The 23,799-nt window shown below is 37.2% G+C and overlaps 2 protein-coding genes across 5 annotated transcripts; both read right to left on the bottom strand.

Annotated features, from left to right (window-relative positions):
• Positions 1-142: 142 nt before the first annotated feature.
• Positions 143-17,888, bottom strand: bcan (brevican). 4 transcript variants are annotated; one of them, XM_056762991.1, is made up of 14 exons: positions 17,689-17,888; positions 10,697-10,779; positions 9,966-10,346; positions 9,686-9,860; positions 9,443-9,570; positions 8,753-9,046; positions 7,608-8,582; positions 5,832-6,797; positions 4,515-4,622; positions 3,991-4,149; positions 3,411-3,493; positions 3,091-3,235; positions 2,829-3,014; positions 143-2,332 (listed from the first exon to the last, which is right to left on the bottom strand). In XM_056762991.1, exons 2-14 carry the CDS (start codon positions 10,770-10,772, stop codon positions 2,208-2,210), a joined length of 3,801 nt encoding a protein of 1,266 aa, XP_056618969.1. In that variant the 5' UTR covers positions 10,773-10,779; positions 17,689-17,888; the 3' UTR covers positions 143-2,207. The 4 variants fall into 4 exon arrangements, with proteins under 4 accessions (XP_056618969.1, XP_056618970.1, XP_056618972.1 ...); XM_056762992.1 differs by having other exon boundaries at positions 2,829-3,011; XM_056762994.1 differs by having other exon boundaries at positions 5,832-6,794.
• Positions 17,889-20,593: 2,705 nt separating this feature from the next.
• isg20l2 (interferon stimulated exonuclease gene 20-like 2) lies at positions 20,594-23,650 on the bottom strand. The gene is made up of 4 exons (XM_056763456.1): positions 23,552-23,650; positions 22,414-23,124; positions 21,408-21,608; positions 20,594-20,851 (listed from the first exon to the last, which is right to left on the bottom strand). The coding sequence occupies exons 2-4, from the start codon at positions 23,002-23,004 to the stop codon at positions 20,741-20,743; spliced, it is 903 nt and encodes a 300-aa protein (XP_056619434.1). The 5' UTR covers positions 23,005-23,124; positions 23,552-23,650; the 3' UTR covers positions 20,594-20,740.
• Positions 23,651-23,799: the final 149 nt, after the last annotated feature.

Here is a 23,799-nt window from a genome sequence, read left to right as displayed (position 1 = left end):
TTTCACTTTGAAGTTAAGAAATGATACAAACCTACTGCTAGTACAACTCTTAGCTTGATATGCATTTGCTAACTCTAGTCCTGGCTGAGTTGTGCAAGTGCAGCATTGCAACTGCGTTCTTAAGAACAAAAACAACAGGCACTTAACATTAGTCACAGTGTTTATCACACACAATGGCTGAGATGTTCTGGTAATACATTTTCTTTGAGTTGAAAAATTTACAGCATGAGTTATTAGCAGCAAGAACAGTATGTACAGTAAACTACACATAAGTCTAACAATTTTTCAATGTATTTTTAACAGAATATACACAGAATATATCTGTTTTACTTTAGAGCGGTAGGCTAGAAATGCATATCATACACAATAAATACAAACTTTTCTGTTGTTACTTTGTTAATTCTACAATACAGAAAACATTTTAAAGACTTTAATTTTAAGAAAAGTGGGAAGCTTTTATTACTTTTATTAATGTTTGTATTTTTTTTAAACCAGGAAATGTAAATTTTGTTTGGTCTGGGACCAGCTGTTAATAAAATGACCCATTATAGAATGTGGATTTTAATATATATTCGGTTGGGACTTTAAAACAAGACTTTGCTACACATACAGTTTTTCTCAACTACAACAAAAAGCCATATTCAAAAGCCATATTCATAAAAAGCATTGTTTTCGAAAAGAAAGTATTTCAAAAAATCAGTGAAATCACTATGTTAAGTTAGATTGTTAACCATAGATGTGTTCATTTAATCCATAATCAGTCATCAAGAATACATATGTAAAAGCTCTTTTATTCATCATTGTTAAGACTAGTTTCCTAAATTTACTGGAGCTACATCTGACTGAACAAATACAAGCACATTTTTACTTTTTAATGCGATTGCTTTGATTGCATTCATCTGATTTTTTTCTAGAGTGTAGTATGCCCTAGTTTCAGGCCATCAAAAACTAAAATATGATTTTGTTAGTGATGCATGTAGTGATGTACAAACCACAGTAGTGTGTCTAAAATGGCCATCCTCAAGAGTTACACTACATACCTGATAAACTGAGCACCAAGTCGCAGAATATCTGAAGTCTGCTAATTTAAAGTATCTTCCCTGCGTCATTGACCCAACATTCTGACACAAATCAACAAACAAAAGGGATGGGCTGATGTTCCTTACCTAACTTGATCGGCAAGCTTTAGAATGTCTTATGTGCATGTGGCTGCAAGAAAGGTTCTTCTTCAAACACACTAGATCATTTTCATGACATTTTCATATGTGTGCATTAGAATATCCCTGTTTATTAAGAATAATTAAAACTATGGTTTAAAAAAACATATGTTGGGACATGTTAGGTCTTTGAGTTCTTCATCTCAAGCTGAGTCTCAGTTTGCAGATTATTTTGAGTGAGGAAAACACAGAACATGAATAAGTAATGCTGATGATAACATTCATGCACTGAAGGGCTATGATGTCAAAAAGAATTGTGATTCAGACCAGCTGAGATTAGACAGGAGTTGATTCGTTGTCTCATAATTTATTTAACAAAGAGAAAGGAAAGAACAGGATGAAATGAAACATGGATGCTTGGTCCAACAGTTACAAGCTTTGTTTGGATGTTGCTTTTTATCAAGTGTGCTTATTGTGTGCAAAATGAGAGTAACAGTAAATTGTATCTTAGAATTACAAAACATGTAATTCAGTGTCATGTGTACACAGAGAGAAATTGAGTATTGCGCTGAGAGGAGTATAATGAGTGTTAATGATCCTATTTTCCTTCACTTGTCCTGTTTTAACTTTACCAGTGTTTATGCCAAACTTTTTAATTTGTGTTTAGTCAGCATTCCCAATTAAAAGGGAAAAAAAAGGAATAGTTGTTCACTCCATATTGCTTTTTGGAGCTTCAAAGTGCAATACTTAATTTTGGCTGAACTATTCCTTTAAGTGGGACATATTTTCTTATAAATATATAATGTATTTTAGTGTAGCTCAGTGGTAAGAGCTTGGCGCCAACAACGCCAAGGTCGTGGGTTCTATCAGAGGATTGAACATACTTAGTAACAAATGTATAGGATAATGCAATGTAAGTCGCTTTGGATAAAAGCGTCTGCCAAATGCATAAATGTAAATGTAATGTTGATATATAAGGAATGCAGTGTGGATGAAGGCATGTTATGATATAGACAAAAATGAAGGAAATAAATGCTACTAAGTCAAAAGCTAGTTGTTCCATTTTATATCCAAATACCCTGGTGTTGCTTTTTCTGTTTTTGTTACTTCTATGACTATTTCCTTGTGACCATTGGGCCATGTCACCATTTCTCCATTCGAGTATGCAGGTCCCACTGTGAGCAGAACACAAAACACAACCATGAGCCATTCAATGCTATAATCCAATAATGACAATTCTGTCATCATGTACTCACCCTCTTGTCGTTTCAAACCTGTATGACTTTCTATTTTTCCCAAATTCAAAAGATAATATTAAAATAAATGTTGTTAACCGGCCCCCATTCATTTGCATTGGTTTTGTGTCCATGCAATAGAGGTGAATGGGCGCCGGTGCTGTTCATTTATCAACTTTCTTTGAAATATTTTCTTTTGTGTTCTGCGGTATAAATAATGTCATACAGGTTTGAAATGATAAATGATTTTTGGGTTTTCTTTAAAATATACTATGAAAATATATATACTTTAAAGATATAATATTTGTGGTTTACCACATAACAAATTACATGCCAAAATTAAGTTATACCAATTGTATACCATTACGCTTTTTTTGAGCAGTATTTTTCTAAAAATAATAATGATGTTACACAACATCTGCCTTCGATCTCTCACCTGGTGTACATGTGATCTGCGGTTCTTCCCACTGTCCATTGTTCTGGCATGTAATAACCGGGTTCTGTCTTTGGATGAAGCCCGCTCCGCAGTGGTAGCGCACCTGTGAACTCGTCCTGTACCTTAGCTGCCGCTGTCCAAACATCTTAGCATGGAGCACGAGAGGAGGCTGGCCACAGAACGCTGCTAAAGCAAATCCAATTAATGCTGAAGCTTGCACCCCACTGGTCACCAGTACCCCTGTAGATGGTGATGTACTCACCAATGCCCTTCTTGCAGGTATAGGAGAGCTGGTAGTTACATGGGATATCGCTCCAACGACCATCATCGTACCATACCATGACAACACAGTCCTCCCCTGACAGGAAGTAGCTGTCTGGTTGTCCCCGAAACCAATTCTCATAAAGCTGATAGAATGTGACAGTAAACATTGCCATTTATATTCAAAAGTTAAAATATTTGGAAACATGTGGCTAATACTAACAGATGCTGAGTAAGAGATGACCGTGTTTCAAAGTGCAAACTGCAGACAGATACTGTAACATGCAGAACGACAAGAAAACCAGACATTAGAAGACTCACCAATGGGCTTCCGTCTGACCAACGGAAATCTCCCTCAATGGTTTTGTCATTAAGACCTGTCCACTGATACTCCCTGTATTTATCTAAGCAAAGAATAAAACAGCAAAAACAAGACACAACATTGACATCGCTTCAGGTTTAACACCGGATGTGGTGTACTGTGTACAAGAGAAATGTGAAGGCCCTTTTACACACAGCCCGCATTCACACGGATGAATAGGCCAACAGTTTCAAAGCACTTCGACGTTTCAGTTATTCTACAGAATGCATGGGTTCGCAATGAAATGTCAACAATCCTTTTCTCCTTTTATGAATACCTTTACGTCATTTAATCTACAAATGCTTTAGACACACCTGTCCTTGACTAATAAGCAACAAACATAATTTCCCACAAACAGTAGATTTACCTTTCACCACTTTTAAATGATTTCCAATTGATTTATAGTTTAGATCAAATCGAATTCCATGATCATCGGATTATGTAATCACACTTCACAACCTGACAGATTGAAATTTGTACCATCGCTTGATAACATGTCAAGATGATCAGATCACATTCTGACAGTGTCACCGGACGTACCATTGATGAACTCTTGTTCCTCAGGTGACATAACAGACACCAGGTGACCTCCACACATGCGGCAGTGCTGCTCCGCCACCTCCCATTTCTGCCGTTTGAGGAAGTATTTGTAACAGGACCCTTGGAACTTTTCCCAGCCTGGTTCACAATGTTCAAGATCTTTGCGGGGAACACCAAGATAGATATTTACTTATTTTACACATTATAAATCAATATTTTACTGTCAATGCTGGGTTTAAAAAGGAAACTACAGTAATACGGAAGTTGAAGCATATGTAGAAAAGCAGGGAAGTTAAGAAATGTGATTACAGAAAAGGATTCTCTTTATCCCTTACTTTATGGTTGAAGAGGCTTATTCAACCACAGAAATGCAGAGAAAATTCCTGATAATGTACTTTAAATCTTTTTTACAATTCAAAGCTTTCAAATATCACACCAATAATGTTGTCTTAAATGAAAAATACACATAAATAGTAATAGTCCAGGCATAAAATGAGAACTATTACTGTAAAAGCATAACTCACCTGTCTGGCAGAAGTCTCCTCCATAGGTGGGTAGACAGAGACACTTTGTCCCCGTTCCAGTGTCCACACAGGTGCCTCCATTTTTACAAGGGCTCTCCACACATGCATCTAATGAAAAGACCAATAACAAGTTGAAATAGCTTGAAAAATTCATTAAATTCCCATTTAGTGCAAAAGTCCAATGTGTCATTTTTTGGAAGATCAATTGACAATATGCAATATAATATACATAACTAAGTCTTCAAAGGTGTTTAATGACCTAACAAACTGCTCTACAGAGTACGTTTCGTAAATACGTTATCTCCTTCGGCAAAGGTGTGAAAATGTGACGCTATCTTAGTTCTGTGTCAGCCACCCTATTTCTTTGAATGGGAGGGTAAAATTCGTAACCTCATCCCTAGATACATTGGACCTTTACCCAAACATAACAAATAATTTTTTTAAACCATTGTGTCAAACCGTATGACTTTCATCTTAGGTCACAAAAGAGGATATTTTGAGAAATGTCTCAGCAATTTTGTGTCCATACAATGAAAGCCAATGTGGGCCAATGTTGTTTAGTTAGCAACGATCTTCAAAATATCTCCTTTTGTTTTCTGCAGAAGGAAGAACGTCATTCAGGTTTGGAATGACATGAGAGTAAGTACATGATGAAAGAATTAAAAATGTTGGTAAACTATATTAAATAAAACATGATAATAACTCAAGATGGTGGCAATAAGCAGTAAAATGAAAGCCTGCGATGTAACATTGCCTTTTTTCTGTGTTTGCCGTTTTATCAGTTTCTAGCCATCATGGCCCCACTAAACCAACACCCGCTGTATGCATGACCGAAACTATTTATTGTGATAGGCGCTACAAACTTCTAAAACACACCTTTTCCTTCTACACTGTCTGTCTGCAATGTAGTCAGATAAAATGCAAATAACCTTAGACAGATTAGTACATGTAAGTCACAAAGTTTCCTTGAATGTAGATATAGCGGACTACTTGACAGGAGATGGCGCCCCCTTTTGAGATGATCTAGTAGAACACAAATGAAACAACCCATAGATGGCACTCATTTCAAATGTTTTAGGGGTCTGAGCCTTTTTGATTCTGAGTATTCTACAGAGCAGTGAAAGACCCAATATTAACATATTTGGAATAACATTTATCCATAATAAAAAATATGAAATATATACATTCAGTAGAAAAACTAAATTTGGGGAAAAAACAACAGGAACAAGCAAAAAGGTAATATTCTGTCCAGCTAAGCATTAAAGAAAGAATTGGAAATCCCGGAAGTTATTATTTCTCACAATAAGATGTGCTTACCTGAAATATTGCCTGTCCTCACCAACATTCTTTGTGTTGGTCTTGAATGTTGATTGATAGGCTCCGATGTGGTTTTAACATCATTTTCATCTTCCATATTCTTTAAGTTTTTTGTAGTTATCTGGTCATATTCTGGAGTTTGCTCTGTTGTGACTAGAGTTTGCTCTGTTTGCTCTGCATTGGGCGTGTCGGTATAGTCAGACCCACCTAAGGTTAGGTAGTCTTCTGTGGTAAATGGGCCATCACCACTGAATTCCACATTTGCTCTGAATTCCCCTGGCTTTGTAGAAGAGGTAAAAGTCTGCCAGTCGGGTGTCTGGGTCACAGCGGGCAACAGTGTAACCTCCAGACCTGTAAAGGGTCTCATAGTACTGTCATCATTATCAGCATTCGTTAGATAGTCCATATCTGTCAAACTGGAGGGTGTGAGGTTTTCCGAATTTAAGTGTGGATGCTCAGTGACCAAGGACAAATTTTCTAAAGACGCCTTTGCTCCTGAAGACTCATCTTCATGACTGCCATCCATAGTAAAAGTAGAAGTATTGATCTCGGTGGATGTGGTGTAAAGCTGATTTGGTTCTCCCTCAAGTCCTTTCCGCTCCACCTTCTCCAGTTTCTCCTCTACAGACCCAAGTAAAGCCAAAGTACTGGTTTCATTGAAATGTCCTTCCATCTCCTCTGGGGTATTCATTTCTACCTGTGCAGGCCCTTGTGTGGTCAGTGTGTCCAACAGGTGAGGTGTAGGTGTGGTCAACAGTTTGACTGGCAGAATATCGTCATGATCACCGGAGCCGTCAGATGACTCAGGTTCATTTACACGTACAATTGTTGTGCTCTCAGTAATGTGATGACTGACATTCTCATCCCCACCAAGAGACACAGGAACAACAGTGGCCCAATCACCAACATCTTCAGATCTGTTCAGATGTCCTTCACTAGAGTCTTCATGTCTGGGTTTAAAACCTACTAGTGTACACATCAAACACAAAAATGTGCATTGAGGAATAATTAAAAAACCTTGATTTAGGTATTTTTGTACTGTGAATATATAGTAGTGGAAAAAGTAATGTCCCACTTCAGACTTTATTTAAACATTTTATTATAAATGAAAATGCTTTACTCATTCTCCAGTTGTTCCAAATCTGAATCAATTGTGTTCTGATGAAGACAGAGAAAGATGTTTGGAAGAATGGTTGTTATCAAACAGTCCTTGTCCACCATTGACTACCATAGTAGGAAAAATGACAATGGTCAAAGTGCCCCAGAACAGTTTGTTTTCCTACATTCTTCAACAGAACAACAACATTTATGAAGCAATGTTTCCTTCAATGATAGTCAATGATGGCCAAGAGCTGTTTGGTTACAAGCATTCTTCCAGATATCTTTTTTGTAGATTTGTAACAACTTGTGCGTGAGTAAATGGTGATAGAATTTACATTTTTGTTGAACTGTCCCTTTAAGGCAAACAATTACTTTACATTACATAAACACAACACATGTGCAGTTACTAAAGACATAGCCCAGGAAAATGACAAGAAAATAGCATCACAAGAGAGGATTAGAAAACATAAATAACAAATAAAATTGTAGTCTATTTACTATATTTTTATTGCAAATTTTGTTGAAATTTTGTATATTATATTGTACAAATATGCCCCCCCGGTCACTACTGTGGCACTTTAACCTGATTTAACATTACACTACAAAATTAAATTAAAATTAAATTAAATACAAATTACTGTAGCATATTAAATAGATATAATTTATTGTACTTACTCAAGCTAGTATTGTTAAGATACATAGATGAGAAGCTCTCTGTCACAGTCACAGAAGTGGATGCTCCATGCTTCTCAGATTCATTAAGGGTGACCAGAATTTCTGTCTGATCTACAAACGGCAGAGTGAAATTCTCACCTGAACCCTCCAATCCATCGGAATCACTGGTTGTGCTAACTGATGTGGAATGAGTTGTAAAAGAAAAACCCAGGTCTTTATCTGTCTCGGGGGCTTCTGTGAAATTCCCTAAATTTTCTTCGAGCGTACCATTGTGCTCTAAAAGAAGAAAAGTTGAGAGACTTGAGTGGACTTCTTGAGCTGTGGTGTGAACACTTGTGCCGTATTCCAGTGTAGTGCCCTCAGTGGTTATGGTTATCTCCCTGTTTATATGATCTTCATCTTCATCATCCAGGTTGGTAGGCAACGGTTGGAAGTTTTTGGGTTCAGAGGAGGGTTCCTCTGTTCCCTCAGGCTGCACTTCGGTAGGTAGGATGTTGTCAACCGGCTCTAAGTTGGTGTCTGGCATTGGTTGGAAGTGTCTGTGGTTGCTGGTTTCCACAATATCAACATTTGACACTTGCTGTACACCTGGTTCTCTCTCGGGCATGGAATGATCCATGTAAGTCTCTGGCACTGAATCGACGGGATTGGCATCCGATTTCTGCCAGATGACTTCGAGGGATTCCAGATTTCTGTCTGTACTGGGTGGGCTGGTGAGATCTCCATTGGTGCTGTCTGTGAAGTCATCCTGAGGTCTTGCGGTATAGTTGTGCTCCTCGGGTTCTTTCGTAGCGTGAGTGCTGTGAATGTTAAAGGACTCAACAGCCCCCTGGACTTCCTTTTCTGAATGCTGGGTGACCTGATCCACACTGTACTCTTCTTGAGGGTCAGCTAAAGTCACAATATACTGCTCTTTGTCTTCAGGTTCTGTGGCCATATAATCTATCGGGGGGACTGTTTGATAGTTGCTGTTACCTTCAGACAAAAAGTAAAACAGACTGATTGAAATTTACTGTTACAGTTTGTCATAACACAGTCAATCAGATCGTGAACACTGTGAACACTTATTGTAAAGTTGAACCAAATTGTACATATTGTGCCTTTAATTAAACAGAAGGCGTATGCGAAAACCAATCTCCACATACCTCTAAAGCAGTAGGCATCGTGGTGACTGTGTGGATCAGGGAAGCCTGTTTGGTTGCTAAAACGATAGACCGTCTTGACACCGGGCTCAGAGCCCCCACAACGCTCTCGAGGGGTCACAATAGGGTAGCGAACGCTTCCATCGGCCAGCCAGCCTGGACTGCAATGGTTCAGACCGTCATTCCAAGCAGCATATAGCTGACTGGTGGTCGCAAGCTGAGCTCCCTGCAGCTCACAGTATGATTTAGCTTCTGCCAAGGTGAAGCGCTGTGGGGTCGATCCATGAAACACCTCACCTAAAACAGTTTACATCAACAATCAAATAGCCAATTAGGCATATCAGAAAGTTTGACATGCTCTAAAATAAAGCAATAAGCACCGCGAAGCAGTGGGTCACAGTGCATTTTATAACAGATAAGGGCGTTGTGGCACAACTTAATACCCCCTTACCCGTATTAAAATGCACTGTAAGCCAGTGCCTCGCGGGGCTCATTGCTTTTAGAAAACGGTTATTCCATGTGTAGCAAGGTTTCATAAAATAAAGTCTATGTCTAATTTGATCAAAGATGTCCTTGGTTTAAACCCTTTTATACAGTTGTGAACTATCAAAGATGCATCCGATAAATATACATTTGATTAGGAACCAAAAACGGCAATCAGCTATGACACCAGTAATCAAAAGATCAGTTTACCGTGAATGTTTTCCACGTAGCAGTACACATCAAAGATCTCATCAGCATCCATCGTGCCATAGTTTCTAACACCTGGTAACCCATCCATGTCTCCAAAACAGCCTTCCCGAGGCATCTGGATTGGGTATCTGAAAAGTCATAACAGAGAAACAATGCAAATGCATTGTTATAGTAGATGCATGCATTTCTTGTAGGTAGAAAAAAAAACCACCTAGACTAGCGGTATGCTGTTAGTTCACTAACCTAACAGAGCGATCTGAAAGCCAGCCGGCATCACACTGCTCATAGCCGCTGCGATACGCAGCCAGCAGCTGATCTGGAGAAGCAATCCGAGCTCCAATGTGCTTACAAGCATCTTTGGCCTCATCAAACCTAAAGGCATAACGACTAGAGGTATGGCGGTAGAGGAAGACGACACCTGAGAACACACAGCACGTCATATGTCACAGCTTCATTTATTTTCGTCAATTCTAATAAAACTTTATTACTAGTATGACTGTGTTCAAAGTAAGCAGCAATCAACCTTTAACTTTGACCTGAACCAGGCCTTGAGCGTCCTCCAAACCGTGCTGGACTTCACATCGGTAGAAGCCTGTGTCGTTGTGAATCAGGTCATCCAGTCTGAGGGTAAGATCATTCGAAGAGGCAGCATAATTCAGCAGCGATGCCCTGCCTTTATATAACTCACTCACCTTCACCCTCTCCCCACGGGCAACTAGGATCTCTGTCTCTTTGTTGGATGAAAGAAAGCTCCATTTGACTCTTGGCTGGGTAAGCACGACATGCCGTCCCAGAGAGGGCGTTTGCGACAGAGACACGAGGCAGGGCAGTGTCAAGGAGTGCCCCAAAACGGCAGATACAGGGGAGCTATTGGGAATGTTCACTTGTAGAAATGGGGTCTCATCTGAGGAAGAAATATTAATTGATGATTTACTACTGTTTTGACTGTTAAATGCTTTTGAAATTGACTTTTTACCTCTAGGGATTTTGCGATACATGGCTTTCTATTAATGTGAGATTTGATTTTAACATTTCTATTTATATTTACCAGCTTTGCATGGCTAGGAAGCAATAAAAGCGCAATAACCCCTTTTTGCTGACACTAGTCATGTAAAAACATATTTTCTCTCAGATTCTTAATGCAGTTTGATAGGATGTGTAATATGGGCTCAAGTCTGAATGTTTTATTTGAGCTTAAAAGCAGTCTGTGACCTTATGTGTCATTTATCTTTAATACCGTCTCATAAGACACACCTGCGGCAAGACTGAGGACAGCAGAAGATGACAGGACAAAGAGGCAGATGGCACGCAGCAGTAGATACAGGAACATGGCTGATCTAAGACCAGAATAGAGAGAGTGAGAGAGACAAAAGTAAAACACTGTAAAGTCAAACAAAAACAGGCAATAAGATTTTGGTGTTTAAAGGGATAGTGGAAATTCTGTCATCATTTGCTGCATAAGGATGTTCTCTCTCAATTAGTCTTTTCCGAGTTCAAATTCATTATACAAAACTTTTCAGTCAGGTTATAAAAATTGACATAGTACGGAATCTGCGTTATTGAAAGTCACAAATGACATTATGGTGTCTCCTAATAATGTTGTTGCTTCGGTCCTTTCAGATCTCAGCTCAGCATTAGATATGATTGATCATAACGTTTTCATTTATCATTTGGAAAGTTACGTTGGTATTCAGGGTACTGTTTTTGAATGGTTTAGGTCCTTATAGGAAATTCTTTGTTTGCATTGGAAAACAACTTTCTTTAGTAGCACACATCTCTTCTGGTGTTCAACAGGGATCAATCCTAGCCCCCAACACTGTCACTTTTTTCCTTATACATGCTGCCATGGGATCTTTGTTTCCCAAACGTAGAGTGTTGTTTTTCATTTATATGATGATGACACCCAGTTGTACCTTTCCCTTAAATGTAAAGATTCTTAACATGCTTAGAGGATCTGAAAACATGGCTTTCGCAGAATTTTTTGGCCTTAAATGAGAAAAATTGGAAGTTGTATTGTTTGGATAAAGGGATTTTTACGATGGGGGCGATCTGGATCTAGGCTGCTTAAGTTCTTTTGTTACTTTGTGTGCGAAAAACCTTTGTGTCTAATTTGACTCAGGACTTCGGTTTCGGATAACAGATTAATTCTGTTGTTAAATAATAATTTTTTCATTTACGTCACCTTGCTAAAGTTAAAACTAGAAACGAACTAACTAACTACACAAAGGAAGATATTTGGAAGTATGTCAGTAACCAATGAGATGCCTTCCCCTATTGATTCCCATACTATTTATTTTCCCTACTACTGCAGTATAAACAGTGATGGGTGTAACTAGTTACTAAGAAAATAGTTACTTTTGATGTAATTAATCTAAATAATTCTAAATGTGTAATATACGTGTGTGCAATAGTGGAATTGACATCAAAATTCAAAGTCTATATTTAAAATCCGTCCTTTAATGTATAATTCTCACATTTGTATTACATCAGTCAGCTAATAATACAATTTTATGTTTTTAATATTTAATATATTAATAGATTTAATATTATTTATTTGACTGAATTAAATAAGCAGTTTCATATCTATCCTTGAATCACTTAACTAATCATGGTGGATATAGAAAGTAATTAGTTATCAGTAATTAAATACTTTTTGGAGAGTAATTTGTACAGTAATCTAATCACACTATTGAATATGTAATTAATTACTTTTTGAGAGTAGCTTACCCAACTCTGGCAGTAAATGAGTAATGAGATCTGTTTGGTTACTGACATTCTTCCAAATATCTTCCTTTGTGTTCCGCGGAATCAAAAAGACATTTATACAGGGTTGGAACAACTCAAGGGTGAATAAATTATGACCGAATTTTTGGCTGAACTGTCCCTTTACTATAAATACAAATGAATTTTTTTTCAATTATTCATGTCTTTAAATTGAACAATTCTGTTGAAGTGGATGCTCATTAATATTCAGAGGGAGAAAATTACACATTGCCTTCTGTGAGAAACTGGGAAAAGGGAGAGGAAGTTCTTTGTGCTTTTCCTGATGCCAGATTGTATAAATTCACACTGCACGATTATTTTTACAAAAATTGTATGATTAGATTTTATGTATCCCCTACAATTTCTGTTTTAAAAGCCTAGTTTTAAAGACCGAAAAAGCCAATAAAACGGTACAGAAAACCCAAAACAATGGTCAAACACCACAGTAAACAAATTTTCACAGGCACAATTTTAGAGGGTACGCTTATTCTTCACATTCAGAGACTCCACAAACTTACAATTTGTGAAAAATATTTTTTTTATTTGTTTCATTTATCCTTGAAGGTAATTTATGTGCAACTCTGCCTTTTCACAAGCCTTTTTTAATTCGAGTTTAGTCGAGGGTTTGCTGGACAAGATTTGGCAACCCTTTGCTAAGTCCAGCTGGCACGATTCAGATCCTTGGATTCTTTAGGCCCTCTTGTATGTGCTCAGAATTCAGACGATTCTCAGAAAAGACCAACTATCCTTCGCGGACATGTGCATCTCTTTACCAATACATCCATCTCCAGTTGTGTCATCTTTATGCACCTGTCTCCACACACCCTTTACGCCTCACAGAGAGCACATTATAAGCTGTGTTTAGCTTAACGCCTTAGTGAAAGGGAATGTCTTTAGTGGTTAGATGGTTTCTGTGTGAGACAGGCAGAAATAAATGAATAAAAGACCACCTGCTAGATCTACTGAAATACTGTTTGTGAGGACTGGATGAATTACATAGTCATGGCTCAAAGGAAGAGAAGCGAACTAGGCAACACACTGGTTCATAAACATTTGCAGTAACTTTGACATATTGTGAATATTGTAAACTCAAAAATGAATCCTAGGAAAGTTCAAAAACACCACACAAGTAAATGTTCAGGTACTGTAGGAATGATGTCAACATTTAAATAAAAAAGAATGGAGGAAATAGAAGTTGATGACATCAATTTAACATGATAACATATCATTGACTTAAAGTTATTTTAACGACAGGATGTTTACAAGGATGTCTGTCCAAATTGAGGGGTCATTTAAGCATTTAATAGTTACTTTCCTCTTTTTGCACAAAATCTTTACAACCAACCAGATGTACAATTAAAGACTCCATTCTTGATGTGTATTGTTATCATATGGAGCACATGGCAATGGGTGGTGATGTACTGATGTAATGTAAGTTTTCAAATCTGCTGAATAATTTATCTTTCAAAAAAGTGCATGTGAATAGCTTGGATTAAGGCCAAATTTAGGATTCTGTAGGGAAGACCACATCATTCATTATGAGTTTATAATAAATAAACATTGTGTAACATTCATGGTCCCATGATCAAGATTTAAGTATGTAAGGGATAGTTCACCTAAAAATAAAAATTCTGTCATCATTTACTCACCTTCGAGGTCTGAATCTGTATACATTTCTTTGTTCTGATGAACACAGAGAAAGATATTTGGAAGAATGCCTGTAACCCAACAGTACTTGGACCCTATTGACTTCCATAGTAGGAAAAATTACTTTATATTTTTTTGTTCTGTTGAACACAAAATATTATATTTTTAAGAATGTACAGCAAACTGTTTTGGGGCACTTTTGACTACCATTGTAATTTTTCCTACTACGGTAGTCAAAGGGCTCCAAGCCTTCATCCAAATATATTTCTCTGTGTTCAACCAAACAAAGAAATGTATACAGGTTTGGAACTTGAAGGAATCTGATGCCAGAATATTCGTTTTCGGGTGAACTGTCCCTTTAAAGTTACAGGCTCCAAGAACAGCTAAAACCAGAACTTTTCATGTTAACTAGGATAAACAACAAATGCACACATCCTTGACGTGACCTTTAACCATCCGCTTTTAATTGAAAAGGAAGGGTACCGCAGATATGACCCATTAAGGTTTCTGATCCAAAAATCTCACAGAAGTGGTTTACTGTAAGCACAAGACAGAAACTACAAAGCCCAGAAAAGCCGCATTCATGGCACAAAAGCCTCAAACACCAGGGCAGGAAGTTCTGATGCTATGGTGCATTTTTGTAAAGATGCAGAGCAATGGGCACATGGAAACGGTACACGGCTTGAATAAAAAGAAAAGAGAGAGAGGGAACTGGCATGAACTGGATGACCTGAATTTGAACGGATGAATTGAAGTTAAATACAACTGCTATGCAGAAGCACTGTGTGTGCACATTCACATATAGTTTCTCCTCTAAAAGTGCTCTTGGACTTCATTCTTCAGCTACAGCTCATCATTTTTGTGGCAGTGTTTTATGGAACCATTCTAGAAAGCAAAAACTGGGAAATTCAACACTGGTAGGAAAGTGAGCATGACACTGGCATTCTTCAATCTGCATATGCTTTGTACTGTGATAGTTTTTGTAACAACTTTTGCAACTTCATACCATCTCAGTTTACCGTAGGACTTGTATATCCGCAAAGAGAGGTTTGATCTGTATGTGTCGTCTTTTCTACTGTTCTTGAGTGCATTACCAACAGACGCAACCAAATTTCAATAAGCCAGGAGTGAAGCCAGATTGCTGTGAGGGCAAACATGTAGGACAAGGCCCAGCAACCTCAGAAGTGCTTATGCATGCAACTCTGCAGACGCCTGCTGTCTGGAATACAGTATGACTTCACCTGAGATGAGAACAGATGAGAAGTGAGGTCACCACATGGAGATAGAGAAAAGGAAAGAGAGGCTGGGCTATTTCAATAGGGCCATGGTTAACGTTTTGCAACGATTATGAATATTTTTGCGATATATTTAAGTAGAAATTTAAATGAATTTATGTAAAAACTTTTAATATAAAAAATATATTCTAGGTGTTAAATAATACATGTTTTTATGATCTGGATCACTGCAACAAACCATATTGGGACATCACAAATTACAAAAAATATAATTTTTTATAAAAAATAACTGATCATTAGGCCTACTAATGATGCAAAAGAAGTTGTTTACTGAAATGTACTATTTAGATTAGCCAGAATTCCCATCCATCCCACTTGTCTCAGACAAGAGACTGTAAAAGAAAGCGTACAAGCACACAAAGACAGCTTTCTCCCACAAACACATACATCACTCATTGTGTTATGCAGGTGAGATGCATCAAGTGCTTTTCCTTTATCATCTCGTAATTTAGTTTTTCTCTCACTTCTATGAGTTGTCTGCTATAGACACTACCACTCACTTTCTTTTCTCCCAGTGCCACACCCACCCTTCTAACCTTGCATGACTCAGTGTGACTTTGTCGATCACTGGGGCAACCAGTATTGCCTTGAGAAACACAGATTGGCCGAGAAAGAGAGAGAGAGAGAGAGAGAGAGGCATATTTGACATACAGACTAACAAGGCATGTATGAAGTCATTATCGGCGGTCTATAAAGACCCAGAAGATAGGGATCTGAAAAGGTCACTAAGTTTCAAATAAGGAAGAACGAAAGATCATGAACATCCTCTTCAAATCATATTGCTCTCTAAAACATTTTTTGTTTTGTATCAAGTCATGTACATGGGTAAAATTACTTTTTTTTACTGTAGAAACAGCTGCACAGAATCTATTTATGCCTGACCTTAACAAAATGTAGCCTAATCAATTTAAAAGAAATACATTCAGATAAATAAAATGCATGGAGGCAAGCATTGATACAGTCAAAAGATCCTTTTTCTGTCCTGCTGACGTATACTTTCTCTGTGTTTCCACGATTGTCTCATTCCTCTTCACATAGGAGTCATTCGGAATTGTCAGGAATGTTGCACAGTTAAATTAGGTCAGATGTGCCCTCCAGGGATTTAAGTGACATTTTGAGCTTTTTGACAGGTAATTGAAGCCGAGAACACTGCTAATTGGAGATAAATTTATATTGCACCGCAACATAAAGTAATAAAAGATATAAGTCTATGAGTCTAGTTTTTAACCGAAACATGCAGCACAAGGATAAGCATGGATGCCTCACAGAAGAATTCAACTTGAGCTGATAAAACTTCTTTACAGATAATAAAGATGTACTCCGTCTCTATGAAAACAAGCCACTGTGATTTATGTCATGACTATTGTATTTATTTACTGAAGTGGAACTTTACGGCCAATAAACGTTGTAATTTCACAGCTGAAAACAAAACACGCTAACAGTCAATGTCTCAAAAGAAAGAAGTTGAATCACATAAGCATAGCAATAACTGCAGTCTGTAGACGTAGACCAAACAAGGACTCATGAATCCCGTCCTCTCTCGAACGCTAGAGATGGCACCTGGATTTCTGCTTAGTTTGTTCCACAAAGCAAAACATATAGCAGGTGTGTGGCAGAAACCCTTTTACCCAACCAAGTTTATTTTTTTGCTTACAAAGCCTGTAGACTTGAAATATTATGATGTACAAAGAGACTCTTTATTCGGGGGCTGAACTCAGCAAGCTATCATACTGGCATTTTAAACAGCATACTCTCGCCATTAAAACAAGTACTGGATTCATTCCCACACCACAAGAACCCCACAGATAAACTGGGCAAATATATTTCTATAATTTGTAAGTCTAAAATCAATACAAAATATATATCACCTTAACAAATATGCAGGTGCTTTACCTATCTACCCAAATGTTCCCTAAATTACTCTAAATCAACTAGCAACTCATCAATAACCACGCCTTAACCATTTTATCAGGTTTCAACAACTTTAAATAAGTTCTTTATGCTTGTTTCATCAAATAAAAAAGTGACATGGAAATTTAGGCTATATAACACAATAGTGCTTATAAACGTCAGAAACACGTTTCTTATCTTTAACCGAAGGCTCAAACTGTGTAAGCTACTTACTTAAGCAAAAGCCAACATTGACAACCTATCAAATACATCCCTCAACTGAACGCAGGTAACGAATAGTTCTGGCAACATCAATGGAAACCCCATTATAACAGTTTGAATGAACTGATCTGTATAAAACGTTTAACTCAGCAAGACACTCAATAATTAGTCTGTACCAAACCCGGCCAAGCAGTCCACATGCGCTGATGCAACATGAATATTCAGTAAGTTATCTCATTCATTACAGCGGCTCGTGCTCTGCACCGCGACTAAATTAGGCTGACCAAAAACGCTAATATACTTTTCCTAAAATAAAGTTGCCAAAAGTAAAAATCACTCCAATAAATGAATTGACAAACACGAATCTATCTGCCGAGCTGATTTTACCTTACACGACTCATTTCTTTCGATTAATGGAAAGCCACTTACCACCTAACGAGGATGATCTTTGCGTTTCCTTTTTAAGTCCGGATCTGATGAAGATGTGTAGGATAGTCTCATAAGGGCTGAAGATGATGGATGCTGTGCTCTGTCCAGGGAAGGAGAGTAAAGAGAGAGACCAAAAGAGAGTGGAGGAATAAACGTGCAAGATATTTGATCAACCCACTCTCTTCAACCAACGGGGTTCATTTTCTCAGTCGTCTCTTGGCGCGATGTGTACAGTGGGATTGGACGAAGAAAAAGTTTAAATGTCCAAAAGTGGGATACATGAGAGAGAGAGAGAGAGAGAGAGAGAGAGAGACTTTTACAGAGACCACATTTTCCATTAAAGTCAGTGTGAATAGAAATGCAATTTTATTAAACAATTATGTGAAAAAAATCTGTAAAATTTCGATTGTTTTTTCACAGAGAAAGATTATATATCAAGTATACTTGAAGTTAGGGGCATATCATAACTGCAAAATGATGCCCTGGCAGTGTGTGCTAAGGAAAAAAGTGTACTGTACTTCCCTTTCACAAAGAAAGTGGAACAATGGATTTAGGATATTGGTTTATTCATTTGCTGGGCTACAAAAGGGACCAGTTTAGAAATGTGAATTAAATGGTTGTATAAGCTCCTAAACAAACATTCTCAAGGCTAAATTTAGCCTGCAAATCAGTCACTGTTCTCAATCTTTCCAAACAAGAGAAATTTGAATTTAGGTTGGTAACCTCTAATAACCAGATACCCAAGTAATAAGACAATTGCTTATTTAGGGAAATTACTAGTTTGCATTGGCATAGATAAATGAAACATTACAGTAAATGTGAATCTGATCCATTTGTGAGTCATGTCTGTGAAGTTGACCGCATGTGAACAGTCTTGCTTTATGGTTGGTAGCAAATGACAGAGACTGGAGAAAGGAGGATGAATACTGCATGCTTTTTACTCATCATACTCTTTGAGACATGCAGGTTCTAGAAATTTTGAAGTATTAACACAGCAGTGCCTTACATATCTTAAAACAATGTTGAAAGTAAAAATTCAGTCTTATTGCAGTCAGAGGCTTCAAAAAGAAATCGATTTTGTCCAGGTTATTTAAAGAGACTATTTGGAATACACTATTCCAATGTTTCGAATAACCACTAAATCAGACACAATTGATTCGATTCAGTCTTATAAATAAAGTTCCAAATAAAGGAATGTGGATTATCATCAGCCGGAGCACAAGAACATTTGTCTTCACCCATGAAGCATCATTTTGACAGCTACAGTACATTATTTATTGGATCTTGCATTATGATATTTCTTTAGTCATGAGCAAGATTTACTTTCTCTTTACCACAGGATTACATTTGCCTGCCAACCCCTGAAAGGATTTTAAAACTTGATCCGTTTTACAGACATTACTAACTTGCAATCCAAGCCACAACTTGGAAAGTATGAAGTCACGCCGACTGTCGTCTCTTTATGGCACACTTCATTAACTCTATATTTAATATTTAAACAGTTCTATGTAAATTACCAGAGGAATTAATTTAAAAGACATATAAAAGTCAAATTCCCAGATAACAGAATATCTTCTCTGTTATATCTAAATTGACATTTTGAACCTGCTCGACATCAATGCAACATAAAATGCAAGTAGGAAATAGAAACACTACATTGGGTTCATTCATTTATTTATTCAAACAAATTGTTGGTATGGGTGGATAATTGATCTTAAGCAATCACTACATTATCATCTAATTTTTTGTTATGGATCTAAAAGGTCTGTTGGATTTAAATGGGACTTCATATCAAGGAGTTTTCTGATCCCAGTTTTAGACACTCTTTTTGCTATTTGTTTGACATATCTCATTGGCCAGATATAAACCCAAAGCAATTGCATTACATTTTTACATGCTTTTAAACCAAGAATGCCAGCAAGTCTCTGTACTGTTTGTTAACATTTTGATTAATGTCCAACTGTGTCCAACTATATAAAGTAGCAAAATCAATAGCTATGATTCTACTGATCCTATCAAAATCCGCAAATCAGTCAAACAGCAGCCTTGTTTAACTGCTGGGAAACTAGTAGGCAAGGAAGAACTGACTGCCTCCCAAACATTACCAAAGCTGTGCAACTGGATCCTAAAAACAGTCTCACTGATGATTTGGAGGAAGAAGAGCTTTAACTTAAATCTTAGGAATAGCAGTAGCCCTGTTTATCTGAACATTTAAATACGGGAGGGGCTATAATTTATGTGGTTGTGTTGGATTCACAGTAGATGAAAAATGCTGACCCATCCTGTTCGTCAGACATGAGAATGACAGGCTGAGAGAGGAGCTCTGAGGTCAGCTTGTTACTCGCCACTTACAGCAAAACATTTGTCTCTCAGTTTCTGTACAGAACTGTATGTGGGTAGTTGTCAGACACATCTCCCACAATATTAAAAAAACTACTTAAAACCTATCCCTTCTGTGAATACTTGACAGTCAAGAGAGAGAAAAAAATGGAAAAAAAACCACTAACCCTCTCTTTCTCTCAAAAGGTAGTGGTCTAGCTTTTGTTGAAACCAGTAACTTTGTATCGGCACCTACTGTATTATTGCTCCTGTATGACATATCGCTTATTGCTCCCTAAACTCTTTGTAAGTCGCTTTGGATAAAATGTAATATGTAAAAATGTAAATGTAATATGCAAACGTGTCTTTAAATGTGACAAACATTTAGAAAAAAATCTTGTGCTAATTTATGTGATATTCTAAATTTTGCCATGTCACACCATAGGACACATGTACGATTTACTCAACAACTTCGCACTTATTAAATGTTGCAAAGAGACAACAGTAAATAGATCAAATAAGTTAAAATCACTTCTGTTGTACAAAAACTGAAGAGCCCCCTAGTGGTGATTAAGGCCAACCGGTGTAGCTGAGAAGTTTAACTGATCTTTAATACAAGATAGTAATTTTTAGAAAATGTCAATGATAAGAAAATGAAACTGGTTGCATATTAAAACTTCCTTTTTAAAATTGAAGCACAATTGTATTTTTTTTGTTAAAAGTGAGTCCCTTTTTAGCTAACAGCCGGAGAGGCAAGTGTTCTTTCCCATTCCTCCTCCACCAATTTGTACAGTTCCATGGTGGCTTTGGCATCTTCTACTGATGAATGGCCTCTTCTCCCAACCTGAAAAAATTACAAGAGTCTTTAATGGAAAACATGTGAATGCAATGCTAAAAACAGTCTTGTCCAAAGCTCTGAAACTCTCTGTTTTACACATCTCAATTCAACAAATGGTCCAATTTTAACCCTTTCATGCATAGAAGTCACATTAACACAAGTACAATGTTCTGTATACTTAAAATCTCGATTGTTACTTAGATTTGCAAATATCTAACCAATTAAAAGTATTAAAATGGCCTTGTCAACAATGACAAGACAGTATTTAATCGTTTAAAAAGTAAAGGGTTTTTTTGCCTTTCCTGATAAAAAGTTTTTGGACATCCAAGGTTTTGGAAGGGCGGCCAACGATATCTTTATATTGTATTATATTATAATATACGGAGAGAGAAAATGTCATTCAAATCCCAACCTGAATTGAACTGTAAAGGAATGAGTTGTTCCAGATTTTCCTTATCTTTATTTAACAGCCAAACTATACTCAGCACTCTCACGTGCAACATCTCAGTGTGGTTGGAATATTTTAACGTTATAACGTTTGGTTGGAATGTGTTAAACCCACTTGTATGCTCTTGTTGAAGAGAGCCATGGTGAGCCTTTTCAGAGATGCAGTTTCATGCTCAGGAAATCCAGCTTTCTGGTTTAGGAGAGGAATCCGTGCGGTATCTCGTGTTTGGCCAGCAGGATGGAAATATTTTAAGGCCTTGAAGTCATTATGGATGGCATGGCCCACAACCACTTTCCCTGTCATTATCTTCACAATCTGTATGCAACACATAAAATAGCACTTAGATAAGGGCAACAAGACGCCCACGTTTTATTACATGTTCAAAAGAACCTGAAAATACACTGTAAAAAAGCCTGACCAACATATCCCAACAAACAGAAGTTGTGTAGTGATTATTTTCACCAAAAGAGGGGGCTGCAAGCTAACTACTCATTTTAAATTGAAGTCCCACTGTTTGTAAATACTTACATAGCTCAAACAGAAAAAAAACTAAACAATCACACTGGATGAAAGAATATACATTGTGATAGCTTAAATGGTATGCCTAAAAGGTAAATTTCCAAAGCCAAAAAGGATAAATTTGTTAAAACTGCCGTATATTAATCATTTTCAAATAAATTTATATCTTTTTTTAATGTCCAGATGTTTCAGCATTTTTATACTAAATACACAGATTGAATTAGAATCCTAAAACAACAATAAACATACAAGATCTATCTTTCTATCTTTAACCGTCCATCTGCCATTGGTCAGTTAAACATGTCCTAACTAAACATAACACAGCTGTTCATTTCTGTGCCACCAGTGTTTTAGAAATTACACACTGTTGTATAGTAACTTATAGTAGGTTTTTCTTTAATAAAAGGATTGTGATTAAGCAGAAATGCAAATGTAAGAAAAACACAAATAATATTCTTAACTGAGAAAAATTAAAGCCTTACTTTATAAAGTCTTGATGAAAGACATGGGTGGGCTTCAGTGGACCTGTAGCTCTGCACTAGCAAACTCATTGGCTTTTCGAAAACACTGTTCACATTTAAATAAGGATGCTTTCTCATACCTCTGCCTGTGCCTGTCTGAAGGGTGTGGCATATCGTAGATCCTGCCTCCTGATTCCACTCCAGCGTGTCCGAAAATCGGTGACAGGTTTGGTAGGCTGGATGAATTTATCATAAATGACATCACCATCATAGGAGACGATACTACAGCGCCCAAGCTCACCAATGGACCCCTTTGGTCCCGTTCCTACCATCTCACAGTCCAATGCTATATATTTAAAAGGTCCAATAGTGGTCGGAACCAGTCTCTGTTCTGGTTTTCCTTGAGATGTACAGGCAGTGGATGAAACTGAAGTTGAGGATTTCTGGAAAAGCACCTGTGCAGAACTGGAAGGCATGTTGGTGTTATCAGGCTGAGTGGTGTAAAATTTGGGAAAAACAGCACCTGGGTTCGATTGCCTCTCTCCATTCATCTGCACTTTATTTTGCATCCTTTCATTTCCATTACAATTATTTTTGTTTTGGGTAAAACTGCTATTTTTATCCGTGGGACGTTTCCATTTATGAGAACATTTGTATTTGGCTTTGGATTTCCTCTTTTTCCCTGAATTTCGTGTTGGGTCAAAATTCAGGTTAAGCGAAATCCCTGACATATTTTCACCCACAAAGGCGATTTAATTATATCGATACCTACAGAAATGGTTTTGAAATATAAAACTATGACGTTCAAGACTGTGGTGTTAAAACAGTGGACTCCTCAATGTTCTTTCAATCTAGAACAGGAAAAGAGAGAGAACATCAATAAAACGATATTTTAGAAAAATATTGATCGAAATTTGACAAGAATAAATTATACTTCTTACAATGAAATACTTTAAAATGTATAATAACAATCCAGTTCCAATTTATCGAATAGCATATGAACACTAAACATCAACCAGAGGGTAACGTAACGTTAAACACACGTTTACAGACATTTTCACTCTAATTTACAATACAATTTAGTCGGAGTCTTAACCAAAACATTAACTTACGAAACGTTAACTTTCGTTAAATATATTAACCCATGCCGATTATCTCGAATGTTACCTTGATTTGATTTAGGCTACGTTAACCAACTAAAACAGATTCAAAACTGTCTACCGAAACACATCCTGTGTATCTGTGTTATGTATTAACATAAAATGATAATTTACATACCATTTTTTTGTGGAAAATGGACAAAAATGTCGTAAATGCTTCGCTACTATGGTTCTAATCGCCCACGTGACCAAACGTGGGGTGGGCGGTGTGTTTCCGGGTCGAAGGGCAAATAAAGCGGCGAGCTGAGAAAATGTGGTTGTTTTCTGCCCGGAAACAGGCCTTTTTGTTTGTTTTGGTTATTTGCATTGTGCAATTTCGAACTATTACATATTGTAATTGACCCTATTGATGAATACAAAATCAAG

The sequence above is a fragment of the Triplophysa dalaica genome, chromosome 12 (genome assembly GCF_015846415.1).
Source record: "Triplophysa dalaica isolate WHDGS20190420 chromosome 12, ASM1584641v1, whole genome shotgun sequence".
Lineage (NCBI taxonomy): Eukaryota > Metazoa > Chordata > Actinopteri > Cypriniformes > Nemacheilidae > Triplophysa > Triplophysa dalaica.
This window is presented reverse-complemented; position numbering and strand designations above follow the sequence as displayed.

What these genes read in the sequence shown, in the direction of transcription:
- isg20l2 (XM_056763456.1), bottom strand. Translation starts at nt 23,004, where the DNA reads ATGTCAGGGATTTCGCTTAACCTGAATTTTGACCCAACACGAAATTCA. An exon ending in TCAGACAGGCACAGGCAGAG is followed by an intron (nt 21,609 to 22,413) that starts GTATGAGAAAGC and finishes TGTTGCATACAG; the next exon opens with ATTGTGAAGATAATGACAGG. An exon ending in TCTTCAACAAGAGCATACAA is followed by an intron (nt 20,852 to 21,407) that starts GTGGGTTTAACA and finishes TAATTTTTTCAG; the next exon opens with GTTGGGAGAAGAGGCCATTC.
- bcan (XM_056762991.1), bottom strand. Translation starts at nt 10,772, where the DNA reads ATGTTCCTGTATCTACTGCTGCGTGCCATCTGCCTCTTTGTCCTGTCA. An exon ending in TGTCCTCAGTCTTGCCGCAG is followed by an intron (nt 10,347 to 10,696) that starts GTGTGTCTTATG and finishes TTTCTTCCTCAG; the next exon opens with ATGAGACCCCATTTCTACAA. An exon ending in TACCTGCAAGAAGGGCATTG is followed by an intron (nt 3,015 to 3,090) that starts GTGAGTACATCA and finishes GATTTGCTTTAG; the next exon opens with CAGCGTTCTGTGGCCAGCCT.